Here is a 16892-nt window from a genome sequence, read left to right as displayed (position 1 = left end):
GGCATTTCGTGATCCACAGCCTCATCCCCCCACTTTTCTCTAAAAAAGTTGAGATTTTTATGCCACTTGAAACCTTTGGCTACATAATGTTTATGTACCAAAAATTTCTTGCAGATTAATTCGTTTAGCAAACATATCGTCAAATTTGAATTTCGTTCTGGTATACCAGAAATTACAACAGAGGCCTATGGAGCAGTACAATACACATAATCATGCATAACTCGCTAACGCAAAATCGAAATCAACTCAAATGTTTTGAATAAGCTTTTTTCGTGGATATCTATTGATAAATGTCATAAAAAGACGATGCTAGGAGGGGCTAGGATCACGAAATCCTCCTTTAAGATATATTTTGTCAGATCAAACATACCACACCTTACCATGTTTAACAGCTATTATATTTTTCTAACCAGAAAATACTACAACCTAACCAAACTGTTTTTTTCCTGAAGCAAATTGCAATTTTGAATGAAAACAGTATTGGTTATTTTGTAAATTCACACAATATATTGGGTGTACTGGTACAATAATTATTGCCGGTTTGTTTCGTATAGTTTTTTAGAACTCATAGCTAGTTTAACCATTATTGTGTTCACGCTCAATCCATCAAATTTTATATCAGTATTTTATTACTATAATCATCATCATATTTCAAATTGAGGCATATGCTGCTATTTTGTAGTTTGTTTGATCACACCAGGTGACTTCTATCAATAAATTGGGATGTATTTTGTCAAATATCTGATCGTACAGATTATAGGATACCAAATTTGACAAACACCAAAATATATGTACTTTTCGATCTTATAATATGGAATTGGTTAATTTTTTTAAACCTGATTTTTTTGGCAAACTTGTAATGTTTACACATGTCTACAAAACCTTTATGTACAATGTAAATGGACTCAGCCACATTCGTTGTGTTTGTCAGTTAAACAGAACAAATTTGACATAAAGTCATATTCACACTTGGAAGTCCCGCATAGAGCCCCATGTTAAACGGCCAAAATAGCCACAGTTACTACTAAGGCCAAGTAAAAAATAAAACATGTTTCACGTCCGGTTTTAAAAAAAAAAGGAGGAAGAGGGGGCTTTTTATTTTCTATTTTTTATCGCAAAAATGGTGTAAATACCCATACTTAGAGCTGTTTTAGCGCATATAGGAGCCTACAATAATACCTGGAAAAGGAGGAGGCCCTTTTTTTATTTGTTGTTCTGAGAGTTACACCTCTCTAATGATCACAAAACCTTCCTAAAATGTTTCTTGTATCTTAACAAGGCTATAGAAAGCATCCCAACTTCCTAAACATATTTTTTGAAAAGTTATAACTGAATTTCAAAAAATAAAAATATATTTGAGGAAACCTCAAAAAAGGAAGCGGGAGGGGACGTGAAACATGTTTATTTTTTTATTTGGCCTAATATTATTTCAACATTTTGAGTAAAGAATAACACAATTATAATTTGACAGAAATCATGCTTTAAGTTTAACAATGGCACTGCTTTTCAACAATGAATATTGTAACATTCAATTTCAAACCAGGATTTACAATTTCTACAGTATAAAATACATGGCAAGGTAAATCCTGATGTACATGAATATATGAAAAAATACATGTCATCCCCAGCTGGACAGGAAATATCTTGTGTGCATTTTTAAAACCGTGTCATGTGATAATGGATTACATAGCTTTTTCTGAGAATACATGTACGGTATACCATGCACATACAGTGTGTCCCTGCCCTATAAAATAGCAGCCAAATGAAGTAATATTTAAATACAAAATATGACTTATAAAACAACTGTTCTAGTTTAAATATTATAACAAAGTAGCAACATACTATTTCATTATTCATAGTAGGTGAGACCAGAAGATGATCTTCTCTGGTGAGACTGTTTACCATAAAACATCGTCTACACGCATATAGAGTGCTTTTGATGAAAGATAAACTAATCCACACGCCATCCATCGACAAAAATATAATATTATGGAGTTTGAGCAAATCAATTACCGATACAAGCATATGCAAACAAGTATTATTGTAAGACCAATCTATTGTATCTGAATATTGACGGCTGTTTCGTATTAATTTAGCTTTCATCAGAAACTCGATAGGCTTGTAGACAAGGTTTTACGGTACATTATAAGACAGCACTTTCATTTGATTAATTTTTATAGTATTTTTTTGCCCCACTAAATCCCGGTTTCTTTTTCAAAATGGGTGGGAAAGATTAAACTGGCACTGCCCTTTGACTTTAGGAGAAAACAGATTCAAAAACTTAAAATGTTTTGCCTGTCAAATGAAAAGAATGTCTGATATATGTTGGTTACTTTAGAAATAAGGGTAATAAAGTGTTCTTTACACCCAAATAATGGCTGTGTTCCAGGCAGTAAAAATGTAAATAATGTATCAAACCCATGTTTAAAAACATTTTTACTGCCAAGGACATATTTGGGTGGGAACGGATAATGTTAGTCTTTACATCTATTTAATTACCACAAAACAGTGTGATGTAAAGAGTAACCATTTTTTGCCAAATATTGAAAGTTGTTTACTAGCTGATGTAATTGCCATACCAGTTGAAGAATAGGCAAAAAAGGTTGAAGAACCTTATCCTCTTCTGCATGTCATGCATACACATGTCTAAAGCATACAAGAAAAAACAAAGTGAAGATTGACAATTAAAACAAGTCAAAATTGTCATCATATTTTTAATTGTTATTTTAAAGCAGTGTTGTTGGGATCAGGAAGTTTAACAAGTTGTCAAAAATGCAGTCAGGTGGAAACACACACAGCCTGGGTCCCTTAGTTGAAAGTCATTCTAATTTTTTTAATTGGAAGCACATTCTTTGGCTCATTTGATTCACGTGCACAAGACACAGGCATGTCATGGAAATTGATATTTAAAGATCCATTTTTAAATAGTTTTTAAATAATGCGATATTTAAAGATCCATATGTTTAATTTTTTTTTTTTAAATAGTTTTAAAAAAAATAGTTTTTTAAAAATAGTTTTTAAGTTACATGTGAAGTGATTGTCCATTGTCCAATATCATTTTGCTCGGTCCATTACAAAATATCTTGTTAGAATGCTATGTGACGGCAAGAAAAAAGGTACTGCAGAAATCTCAGGGATTTCCTACATGTACCTTTATTTTTGACCCACTCCATTATACATAGGTAACAGTATAGGGGCCATACAGCCAAAAGTGCTCGATTTAACGGTTTCATAGGACAGATGTTTCAAATAGACAAATCATATATCAAAATGTTCATCAAAGTGCTCCAATTTTGACAAAAGAGGTGTCAAATTGTTCGTTTTGATAAAACAATTCAAATACGGATAGGATTGCACTATCTAGGATATTTCGTTACCCAAGTATTGCAGCAAAATAGGTCAAATGCAGCTAAGTTGCTCCCCAAGTGGTACCTCCCAACTACTAAAAGGTAAAAAACATCCTAAACTTTCAGTACCTCCTTTCCTTCATATTTGAGGAACAATATTCATAATTTGCAGGGAGTATAATGTAGGTACCAATATTTTACCATTCAGTATTATTATATAAATACTTCCTAATTTATTACATTTACGTACTATACTGACTTATTACATTGACTTATACTTAATTGAATAATTACATTTACTTACTAAATTGACTAATTACAAGCGGCTGTGATCATCAATCATCATTCACTCGTTATCAATCACAAATTAATTTCAATACATACTTACAAATTCATTTATATATTTACAGTGTACATGTTTGACAGGTTTTGATAACATTCGTACATTTATACAGACCAGTGGCATTCACAAAGTGGGGTGGGGGTTGCTGATCTCACCACTGTGGCAAATTTTTTTAAAAAGTTGGTGAGAAATATTTCTGTTGGAAACATGTTGGAGCAGTAGGGGGAATCAAGACATACTACACAACATTCTAATGAAAGAATATCATGATACTCTTACTTGTGATTGGTTTTTAAAGATACCAAGGAACCTTCTACTCTCAGCATTAACTGGACATACAAAAGGTATTCTCTGATAAATTTCATTTTAAGGAACAACGTGCATTGCCGTCACCTCAATTGATTTTTTGGTACTTACTCCAGATGACCTCTTTCTGTCTGAATCATGCGTAGGAAGGTGCTTGGTTAGATTACCTTTTGTCAGGAAGGTTTTCTCACAGTGCGGACATTTGTACGGCTTAATACCTCCATGCCAATTCATGTGATTCTGCAGGTGTGACTTAAGGCGAAATTTCTTGGAGCAGAGCGAGCAGGTGAACCGTCTGACTTCATTGTGTACATCCAAGTGAGATTTCAGCGATCTCTTCCGGATGAACACTTTGTCGCAATTGGGCCATGTACATGCATATTGAGTGCCTCCGCCGTTTCCATGTACTTCTTTCGTATGCCCATCTAGGTATCTTTGCTGTTTGAATTCCTTGTTGCATATTGGACACATAACGCCGCCACCTTCTCTGTGGACTGTTGCAAGGTGCACTTGAATGACACCCTTCTTAATCATCTTACCGCAAATATGACAAGCAACCAGCTCACTTAATTTTCCATGATTGGAAGATATATGAGCCAGAAGTTGTGCATTTGTGTAATACATTTTTGGACATTCTGGACATGTGAATTTCTTTTCCTTCGTATGTTTAATATTTTTGTGACGTTCAAATAAAACCTTGAATGGAAAAGCTTTACCACACAAATCACAAATAAATCCAGGGTTATGTATCTTTTCATGCGTAGTTAATGTATACTTGTGGTAGAACACCTTTCCGCACGTCTTGCACGGAAACGACACCCCTTTCTGTTCATTCTCGTGCGTCTCCATGTGATTTTTATATCCCAGGAGAGATTCTAGCTCTGTGCCACAAATTTTACACTGAAGTGGATTGCTAGTGCAATCATTTATAAAATGTGACCGTGCTTGTGAGATTTTTCAAACTCTTTTCCACACTTCGGGCATACTGGCTTTGGCTTTAGCTCAATAGAATGCTCCTCCTGGATAGTACCAATATCGTCTAATTTCACATCAATGGGACAACTATAGAAAACGCTGTCCGGAAGTTGAGTGCTGCTTATGACACCAAACTCTTTTGCAATTTCTACGTGGCTTCGTTCTTCAGTAATCTGGTGAATGGTGCATAGATGTGTATGAAGTGAGCCTCTACTTACAAAACCTATTTTGCATCCCATCATGCATACAAAAGGCGTTGCATTTACGTTCACCTTTCTTGTACGCCCACGTCTATGTTGCATGTACCAATCACTAGCTGCAATGATAGCTGCTTCCGTATCGTACCCATGTTGTACTTTTAAGTGTGTTTTCAGTGCTCTGCAAGATGATACTTTAGAGGAACAGAGGGGCAAATGACATGCAAATGACCCAACACGCTTCTCTTTCTTTGTACTAATTTTCTTTTCAGTTATTCTCTTTTTAGTTATTCTTTCAGTTTTCAAGCTCTTTGGCTTGCTGTTTGTTTTGTTCATACCACTATCACCTTCACTTTTAGCAGTCCATCTTCTTCGAGGATGTAGCTGTAATCGAGTTGAACGTCTTCTTGGTGTGTCGTCATCATTGTCATCTTCACTGGAATCATCTTGTGGCTCAACATCATAATCATCATCAGATGAGCTCTCATTGTTTGTATCATCTTGTGTCATTTCATCCTCATTTGGTTCTACATCGTCGTTGATGTCAGCATTTAATAAAATTCCATCATCACTCTTGACCTCTAATACTGAACCAACTTTAACATCACCTTCATTTGCCATACCTTTAGATATCCCATCATCTGTCTCCTTTGCATCACTTTTTCTTCTTTTACTTCCAGCTGTATGCTTGGTGCTGCCTCCTGCCATATCTGTTTCACAAATTCAAACACAACAATAAAAGGCTTGATCAATTTATCTATCACCAATCTAGATAAATATGAGAAACAGTACCCTATATAGGTTATATTCTGGCATATCTTCTATTATGTTTGTAGAGAGTGTTATGTGCGTTATCAGTTGAGTTCCAAGTTAAACTATGTAGATGTGCCGTACAAATAGGCCTTATGCCTATAATAATAATTATCATACCATGTCAGACATACTCATTGAACACATCAGAAGTTTCAAGTCAGCAAACACATCTACATTCAGCAATATACATGTAGATAGCACTGATGAGATCTCAGCAATACTGGATCTACGTGTTCTGACCGACTTTGGAACATTTGTTTCAGGACGTTACTTGCAAGCTAAGCTAAGTTTTACTTCATAAAAACGAAGCATAGTCAACTTCCATGAAGAGTTGTGAGGGGACAAATCATGTCAGACCCACAAAATGAGTTGACAGGTGTTTGATTACCACACTTTAATAGGTAGTTGTTACTTATTTTATCAACAATACATTCAACTTGTATTATATATCTTTCAGTTGTTTTACTCTTTGCTCGAGGGTGCAATTGCTGAGATTTTAGCAAACATGTTATTTTAGAGATTTTCCTTATCTGGTCTACAGAATTTCTTGCATTGCCATCTTGTGGAAAGTAATCGCTGAAGGAATGAGGGAATAATAACAAGATATGTGGGAGAGTAGGTCTAGTTATGGTGAGTGAATTAACAATTTAAATACTATGCAGACAACAATAACAATACTTTGTGCAAACTATTTGTGTAAACTGTAGTTCTTTTAATTGGTGACCCTTTAGATCCTAGTATCAAACTAATTATAATTATCAATTTTGTATATCTACATGGATATCACAGAAAAATAACAAGTATTTATGAACAATTTTTTTACATTTTTATACAGATGTTATATATATAATCATACACATATTTAAATTTAAGGTGGTATATGAGGATGTTTCTGGAAAATAGGAAATGCTCTGAGCATGTTTTCAATCGATTGAGTTGGGCAAAGTACACTGATCAATATACCATTTGTTTGAAGCAAATCGGACATCAGAATGTATCAAATTATATGTTCTTTGTACCTTACTGTTTTTATCAATAATCAATGTAGTTAATGAGCTAAAATGCCAGAAAAGGCTCATTAATTATGTAACTTTGCCTATTTTTTTGCTAAAAATCCACGCATAAATGTTCAGGGTACTTTTATTTTGCATAGTTTTTGCCTTGAAACTTGAACCAAGTATTTCTAATAATGTTCTAATGTATTATGTTGTCCAGCCGCCCTCTCATGTGCATAATTAATGAGCTAATTTGAATTAATGCTAATTAATAATGCAAATAAGGAAATAAGAGGGCGGCTATACTAAAAACATGCATAGATCACTTCCAAAATGCCTAAAGTACCACCTTAATTTTGCAATGTACATTTTGCATACACAGTGTTACATTTTGCATGCATTGTTTCAAGAATCATAGATGTAAACAGTTGAAATGTATTACAAACTTACTTCTTGGCAGTACAAAAACAGTTTTAATTGTACAACCTGCACTAAATCAGCATTACTGCATATCTAATCATGCCATGGAAAGTGTAATGCATGTTGGTCACATAGACAGTGCAGTGATACATCCAATTACAGACAAGCATATAATTGTGTCTTTTCTGGTATCTTTTGTTCATATAATATAAATATCTCAACAAAAGTAACTAACCCCCCTTAACTAATGGCCATTGTTCAAAAATGGGCTATTGTATTACGAATCTGTAAAATACAATCCCCCATTTTTGAATAATGGCCATTATTTAAGAGGGTCAGTTACTTTTTTTGAGATGTTTATAACAAACCACATTCTCAATCCTTTATTTAACAAGTTTAACAGTCAACTTCAGTATATAAAATAAATTCAGTACAGAAAATAATACAATCTAACCAACCCACTTGTTACCTGAACCAAATGGACATAGTACACATTGTGTCATAAACAGGGGTACCTTGTGTAATATAGTAAGAGTTGAATTTTTCAAACATTTTACCTAGGTCTCATTTGAAGTGCTTCATCATTTGAAGGCAAAAAACATCCTAAAACTTTCAATAACTCCTTTCCTCCATAATAGAGGCCGTCAGCCTTTCGCCATCTTGTGGGTACAAATGATACGTGTGTTCATGCGTCTGATACTACGCGCAGGTCGCAGCTTGCCACACAGTTGTTACCACGCATCAACGCGATGATTTTGCTGTTCACGCATGGAGATCGAACGACCATCGCAGTGTGTACCCACAAGATGGCGGCATATGACGTCACGCTGACGGCCTCTATTGAGGAACAATATAATTTGAAGAGAGCACAATGTAGGTACCAATATTTTGCCATTACATTTATTTACTAGACTGACTAATTACATTACCTGATACTAAATTGACTAATTGCATTTATTTACTAAATAGACTTATTACACGAGACAATATCAAAACATTGCTCAGCATCATCCACTCGCTACCGATCACATAATCCCAAATTAATTTCAATGTACACTTACAAATTCATATATTTACAGTGTACATGTTTTGATAACAAATGTACATTTATACACACCAGTGGTATGCGCAAAAGGCAATGGGCTATTTTGTTGGTCTAACCTCTATGGTAAATTTTAAAAAAATTAGGGAGAAATATTTTTGTTTGTTTTGTTACCTACACTCACGCCATGTACATTGTTTTTAAAGATACCCAGGATTCTTTCACCCTCAGTATTAACTGGACATACAGGTATTCTCTGATAATTTAATTTTAAGGAACAACCTGCATTTCAGCCACCTCAATTGATGGAGTAGGCATAACTTCAAAATTGACTACCAAAATCTCCTCAGATTTGGTATTCACTTCTGTTGGTATAACTTCAGAACTGACAACCAAAATCTCCTTAGATTTAGTACTCACTTCACCAGATGAACTCTTTCTGTCTGAATCATGCGTAGGAAGGTGCTTGGTTAGATTACCTTTTGTCAGGAAGTTTTTCTCACAGTGCGGACATTTGTACGGCTTAATACCTCCATGCCAATTCGTGTGATTCTGCAGGTGTGCCTTACTGCGAAATTTCTTGGGGCAGAGCGAGCAGGTGAACCGTCTGACATCATTGTGCACATCCAAGTGACATTTCAGTGCTCTCTTCCGGACAAACACTTTATCGCAATTGGGCCAAGTACATGGATATTGAGTGCCTCCGCCGTTTCCATGTACTTCTTTTGTATGATCCTCTAGATATTTTTGATGTTTTAATTCCTTGTTGCATATCGGACAATGAACGCTGTTGTCTTCGTTGTGGACAGTTGCAAGGTGTTGTTTAATGCTACCCTTCTTGATCATCTTACCACAAATATGACAAGCAACCAGCTCACTTAATTTTCCGTGAGTGGAAGATATATGAACCAAAAGATGTCTATTTGTGTAATACACTTTTGGACATTGTGGACACGTGAATTTCCTTTCCTTCGTGTGGTTAACGTTTTTGTGACGCTCAAATAAACACTTGGTTGGAAAAGCTTTACCACATGAATCACAAATAAATCTACGGTTATGTGTCAATTCATGCTGAGTTAATGTATACTTGTGGTAGAAGACTTTTCCGCACGTCTTGCATGGAAACGACACCCCTTTCTGTTCATTCTCATGCGTCTCCATGTGGTATTGATACCCCCTGATGGATTCTAGGTGTGTGCCACAGAGTTTACACTGAAGTGGATTGCTAGTGCAATCATTTATAAAATGTGACCGTGCTTGTGAGATATGTTCAAACTCTTTTTCACACTTAGGGCATGCTGCAGGCTTTGGTTTTAGCTTTACAGAATCCTCCTCCTGATAAGTACCAACGGGACTAGAGAAAACGCTGTCTGGAAGATGACTGCTGCTTATGACACCAAACTTTTTAGCAATTTCTATGTTGCTTTGTTCTTCAGTAAACTGGTGAATAGTGCAGAGATGCGTGTGAAGTAAGGCTCTACTTGGAAAACCTAAATTGTGGCACAACGCGCATACAAACGGCATTGTATTTACATTCACAGGCTTTCTTGTAATCATAATACGCCTACATGGACGGTTCTTGTACCACTCTTCAACTGTATTGATGGCCTTTTCACCATCGTACCCATGTTGCCCTTTTAAATGTGAAGTCAGTGCTTTAAGAGAGGTAAATTTAGAGGTACACAAGGGCAAAAGACATACAAGTGTCCCAACACGCTTCTCTTTCTTTGTACTAGTTTTCTTTTCAGTTGTCTTTTTAGTTATTCTCTCAGTTTTCATGCTCTTTGACTTGCTCTTTGTTTTGTTCATACCACTATCACCTTCACTTTTAGCAGTCCATCTTCTTCGAGGATGAAGCTGTGATCGAGTTGAGCGTCTTCTTGGTGTGTCGTCAGCATTGGCATCTTCACTGGAATCATCTTGTGGCTCAACATCATAGTCATCATCAGATTGGCTCTCATTGCCTGCATCATCTTGTCTCCTATCATCCTCATTTGGTGGTTCTACATCTTTATTGATGTCAGCATTTAATAGCATTTCATCTTCTGGTTCACTCTTGATGTCAAATACTGAATCATATGTAACATCACTTTCACTTGCCATACCTTTAGATATCCCATCATCTGTCTCCTTTGCATCACTTTTTCTTCTTTTACTTCCAGCTGTATGCTTGGTGCTGCCTCCTGCCATATCTGTTTCACAAATTCAAACACAATAATAAAAGACTTGATCAATTCATCTATCACTAATCTAATATCTGAAACAGTACCCCAACATATGATGGGTGGGGTTATACTCTGATCTTATCTCTATTCCCCAGAAGTGGTTACATAACTCCCTGGTAACTGGATCATGCACTATTTGGAATTGGTAGTACATGCCATAGACCTTGCGTTGCAATCGTTTTGATCCTGGTGCAGAACTCAAAGTGTGATCCAGTTGACAGTGATAATCGGATTATTGCTGGTGAATTATGTTTGCAGACAGTCTAAAGAGTTGCGTTATCAGTAGTTCCAAATTACGTTATGAAGACGTGCCATACAAATAGGCCTTATGCCTTTAAAATAATTATACCATGTGGACCATACTCCTTGAACTCGGCAAAAGTGATATAATTTCAGTGATATAGATAACACTGAAGAGACCTCCACATTACGGATATGGGTGTTTTTTCCGACTTGGGAACTTTCATTTTCATAGCCTGTGGCTTATTGTTCATAACTTTACTTGGGAGCTGATTTATTACTTTTACTTTATGGAAACTAGACAAAGTAGTAAATGGACAAATCCTGTTAGGCCCACCAAAATATGCAGATGCGATACATGTATATCAATACTTAATTACCACACATGGCAAGTTGATTGTTACCTGTTACAACAATACCAACAGTTCTAACCAGAACAAATATGAATTCCCCAATCATGTATGGGCGTCAATTTTTGAAAGCCCAGTTGAAATTAATCTGTTATGAGCATAAACATAATAATTGTACAACCCCTGACATTCAACTTGTATTATATTGGCATGCTGTGATTTTACAGCTTTTAATTCTCTGGTCTATATAATTTCTTACATTGCCCTCTTGTGGAAAGTGATCACTGAGGGAATGAGGGAATAATAACACGGTATAGTAGGTCTAGTTACGGTGAGTGAATTAACAATTATATACAAAGACAACAATAACAATACTTTGGGCAAATTATTTATGAAAACTGTAGGAGTTCTTTTAATTGGTGACCCTTTAGATCACAGTATCAAACTAATGATCAATTATGTACATCTACATGAATATCACAGAAAAAAATAACGAAGTATTTTTGAAAATAAAATTATATTCTTTTAACTATTCAACTGGACTCACGGTTTTGAGAGGCAACGGTTTCACACCTTATCCTAGGTGCATCTTTAACAATTTTGAACATACCGTAAGCCCACCTTCGGCTATAAGCCCACCCCTATTTATCAAAATATTCTGGGAACAAGGGTGCACTCAGGTATAAGCCCAGTACTAAATTTTGGCCAAGTTCTTAAGGGCTGGGGTATGAGCGTTTGGACAGTATTTATTGTGGGACATTAGAGCACATCAGACATATCAATTGCATTCTGAATCGAAGAATGTCATTCTGATATCAAATAATTTTGATTTTTTGAAATTAGCAATTTAATACACATTTTATGGCAAATCATTAAAATTGATATTTTTGATATTTAACAGTACTTGAAATACTTTATAAATCTGATGATTTATACTTAAAAGTGTATGTAGGTGGGATGAAAAGCCAACGATCAATTGAAAATTTTGACCTTTCGTATCGAAGATATGGATTTTTCCCAAAACACCAAAAAAATTAGGTCTTTTGGGAAAAAATCCATATCTTCAATATGAAAGGTCAAAATTTTCAATTGACTGTAAACTTTTCCTCCCTGCTACATACACTTTAAAATATGTCATTAGATTTATATAATTTACCGAGGACTGTTATATATCAAAAATTTGAAAAATATCAAATTTTTATAATTTGTCATAAAATTTGTATTATATTGTGATTTTCAAAAAATGAAAATTATTTGATATCAGAAAGACATGCTTCGTATTCAGAATGCAATTCGATAGGTCTGAGGTGCTCTCATGTCCCACAAAAAATACTGTCGAAACGCAATAAACGCTCATTTTAGATCCCTTAAAATGCTTTGATCTCATATTTAAGAACAAATATTTAAAAAAATATCAGTTGATTATTAACATTCCACACTTACAATTTTAAGAAATCAACATAGATGATAGAAATTACTGGTACATTGGGCATATACAAATGACAAATGGGGGATAATTGTTCTTATTTTCAAATTCAAGCACTAGCCCTTCCCCGGTTATAAGCCCACCCCCATTTTTGAAGTGAAATCTGCCATCTGGGGGGGGGGTGGGCTTATACCCGAGTGGTTATGGTATTATATATTGTTATATACAGATGTTATATGGCCACGCGTTTTGAACTCGCCACCCAAAAATGGTGGTTTTGTTACGCTTTTCCAAATCGAGACTCGTTCAAATTGTTGTATCTCTGCTTAAACAAAAGGTATTGTAGTGTGTTTGGTGTCATTTTGTAGCTAAATGAGTGACCTAACAGACCTCCAAAGGAGAATTGTTTATCAGCTAAGATAGTGGAGTTATAATTTGTTGAGTTCAGAATGGCGAGGTGGTTGTTGTGGCGGTGGCGGTTGTGGCGGTGGCGGTATGTACAAAGTCTATGAGAAATACAGATTTTGTGTGTGCACGTTGAATCAACTGATCATATCTTTGCATCCATATGGGCTACAGGCATGGTTAAGAGCTCTTGTGAAAGGTTATTAATTATGCTAATTGTTTTTAATCATTTTGAACTCTTTATGATTGGTTTAGTCTATAAAATACAAACTTTTACGTACAAAACTACCCGTTTTCATATTAAACACTGTAGTAAGCAATGCGGATGTCTTCAAAATCTAAAAGTTGCTGTAAATATTGAATTACTTATCCTATCATAGTCAAAGTATACATTTTCTGAGAGGAAATTTTATGAGGAATCTAAATATGGACTTACTTTTTCTGTATGGGTTAGGGGTAAAATGTTTCAGTTCAAAAATATGTTGAATTGTAAAAAAATTTGAACATATTTTGGGACACCCTGTATTCTGAGATTACCAAACAGCTGTGATTTTTTTTCTTCCCCAGTCAGTAGGATCCCCTAACCTCTAACCAAGTCAATGTTGTTTACTTTCAGTTTATAACTGCAAGTTAGTAATAAGCAATGCATTAAGTGACCCATTTTTATTTGGAATTTTTTATTCCACCCTGTATAACTTCAAGGTCACCCTGTACAATGAGTTGAAATGTGTATATTTGAATTGCTTATGCCTTCAGCTTTTCAAAAATGTATACTTTTGCTAGTTTAGGGTTGATAGTTGTGTAGATATTCTAATTTGAAACTTGATTGGTGTAAAAATTCATAATATTTGTGATGTAACGCTAAGGGTGGCGAGTTCAAAACACACGGCCATATATCATACAAAATTACACTTACATTCAATTTTGCAATGGACATTTGGAAGCATTGTTAAATTGCTTCATATGAATCATAATCAGTTGAAATGTAAACAGTTGAAATATATTACAAACTAATACTCTTGCAGACATTACAAAAATATTTGTATAACCTGTACAAAATCAGTAATCCTGCATATTTAGTCATGCCATGGAAAATATATATGTTGGTATCAATGATATGTTTTTTCCTCTTTTTTTCAAACAAACCACATTCTTATAATCCTTTATTTAACAAGTTTAACAGCAATTATATTTTTTCCAATGAACTTCAATATATTAAATAAGTTCAGAAAATAATGCAACCTAACCAAACTGTTTATTTCCTGACAAATTGACAATTATGTATTAGTATTTTGTAAATATAGACACTATTGGTACAATATTCATTACCGGTTTGTTATGTCTACTCCATCCATTTTTTTTCTCACTCATAACCTAATAACGCTCAAACATATTCTGTTCATGCTCAATCCAAATTTTATATCCGCAGTATTTTATTACTACACTGTACCATCATCATCATATTTCAATGGAGGCATATGCTGCTATTTTGTAGTTTATTGTTTGATTTCACCATAAGACTTCAATCAATAAATTAGTTTGTCAAATATCACAATTTGAAAGTATTGAAAATTATAGTATCAGTAAATTGACGGCTTTATTAAAATATAATAAAAGTGTATGTACATTTTTTATTATTTTGTTTAAGCCATAATATACGATCTTATTCTTATAGGACTAATATGCAATTGGTTAATTTTTTCAAACCTGATTTTTTATGCATAATTGTAACATTTACACATGTCCAAACTTACACCTTCACGTTTTTAAATGGAATCAGCCAAATTTGTTGTTTCCAGTTAAACAGAGCAATTTTGACATGTCATATATCCACCCATAGAGCTCTGTTAAACGCCCAAAATAGCCAGTGTGGTTTCGTTCACATTTTCTTGTTACTTCTAGTTAGAAAAAAAAAAAAAAAAACTGTTTTAAGGGAGGATGAACTTGGCAAAAATTTGATAATTTGTGACCCGGCAGCACAAACGAGCCGTAAATTCCCAAAATTGTATTCTGAGTTATGGTGTAAAATGTGTACGAAGGTCGTATTCATCGGTCACTTAAGCTGGCCCGACATCCGTCTTATTTTGATAGTCACAACACCAATCAATAATCCTATTATTGAAGTGGATAATAAGCTTCTACCTTAGATGGCTATAGAACTTTTAATAGCTCTGGTCTTTGTTTGCTTTTGCTAAATCCTTTTCAAGTGGTGGGTTATTTGTATAGGTATGCATAACCAACAATTAACAATGAGAGAACCTTCTTAAACCTCGTTGACTTGGGGATGATTTGAAATGTCCGCCAATTATGACTGTTTGATATTTATTGCCAGCAATGTGGAAAAAGAGACACACATAGAAACGCAAAAAGCTATAATATTGTTGAAGGAGCAAAGTTTAACTAACCATAACTCCGCTTCTGGATATCGTTTGAAGTCAAATGATATACCATTTTAAGTTTATGATGTTTATTTTTAAACACGAAATAAAACAAAATTGACCAGGGGAGGAATTTACGGCTCATTCGCCGTGGACGGTCACATTTAAAAAAAAAAACATTTTGAAAATGTTCTGAATTTGTTTCCAAAATTTTCAGTCAAAATCAATATATAAGCCCAAAACCGCTGTTATACATTTTTGCAAATAGTAAAAAAAATCTGGGTTGGTCGAGCCCGTAAAACGGTTTTTTTTGTTCGTAGCTTTATTACTAATATTATTTTAGCATTTTGAGTAAAGAATATCACAATTAAAATTTGATAAAAATCGAACATGGCTTTAAGATCAACAACGGCACTGCTTTTCAAATTTCAATAATATATTTTAAAACCAGCTATTTCTGCAGTATAAAACACAAGTACAGAATGAACGAAACTTGACATGGAACATTTATAAAATTAACATAAATATAAAAATATATGCCATTCCCAGCTGTACAGGAAATAAGTTGGCAAAACCTGTGATGTGATCAGCTCAAATCCATAACCAGGATATATTTTGGAAGGGAAGACAGGGAGCTAAAAGTTGACCTTTTGTGATTTTTACTTGGCAAAAAAGGGCTTATTTTCTCCAAAAAGTGAATCTTTGTTTATTTTTCCTTCGAAGAAGGACTGATTTTCTTTTTAAATTTTCCCAGATTGGTATTTTTGGGGAGGGTGGAAGGGTTGCCTGGCTACGTCTTTGGATGGAAATAATTAATTACATTGTACATGTAGGTTTTCCTTATGTAAAAGATTTTGACAATGTACATAGAGGGTTTCCCTGCCCATATAAAATAGCATCCAAGTGTTGACTTATAAAATAATTATTCTAGTAATTATACGGCTTTCATTCGATTTTTTGCCCAACATCATCCCCATTTGTTTATCAAAATGGATGAGAATTTTTCTTAAACAAAGAAATGTTGGCACATCAAAGGCAAAAAAGTTTCCTCCATATTTGAGGAACAATAATAATATTCAGAATCTAATTGCAAGGAATACATTGTAGGTACCACTATTTTAACATTCACTATTATTATATACATGTAAATACTTACTAACTTGACTAAATACATTTACTTACTACACTGACTTATTACATTCACTTATACTTAATTGACCAATTTAATTTACTTACTAAATTGACTAATAACAAGAGACAATAGACAAGAGACAATTTCACTGCATACTTACAAATTAATTTTTTTACAGTGTACATGTTTGACAGGTTTTGATAACAAATGTACATTTATACACACCAGTGGCATTCACAAAGTTGGTGGGGGGATTTGTTGGTCTCACCACAGGGGCAAATTTAAAAAAAATTAAGTT

General features: G+C 34.4%; 1 protein-coding gene across 5 annotated transcripts in view; it reads right to left on the bottom strand.

Moving 5' to 3' along the window:
• The window catches only part of LOC140166000 (uncharacterized), a 55691-nt gene that overhangs the window by 11323 nt on the left and 27476 nt on the right, over positions 1 to 16892 (bottom strand). For all 5 annotated transcript variants that reach the window (XM_072189364.1, XM_072189365.1, XM_072189366.1 and 2 more), the window contains 2 exons: positions 10544 to 10630; positions 5792 to 5878 (listed from right to left, as the gene is read on the bottom strand). In XM_072189364.1, the coding sequence (XP_072045465.1) occupies positions 5792 to 5878; positions 10544 to 10630 (174 nt within the window). The remainder of the gene's footprint in view (positions 1 to 5791; positions 5879 to 10543; positions 10631 to 16892) is intronic.

This window comes from Amphiura filiformis, chromosome 12 (genome assembly GCF_039555335.1).
Source record: "Amphiura filiformis chromosome 12, Afil_fr2py, whole genome shotgun sequence".
In the NCBI taxonomy this organism is placed as follows: Eukaryota; Metazoa; Echinodermata; class Ophiuroidea; order Amphilepidida; family Amphiuridae; genus Amphiura; species Amphiura filiformis.
Note: the sequence above shows the minus strand (reverse complement) of the source record. Positions and strands in the feature narration are given on the sequence as shown.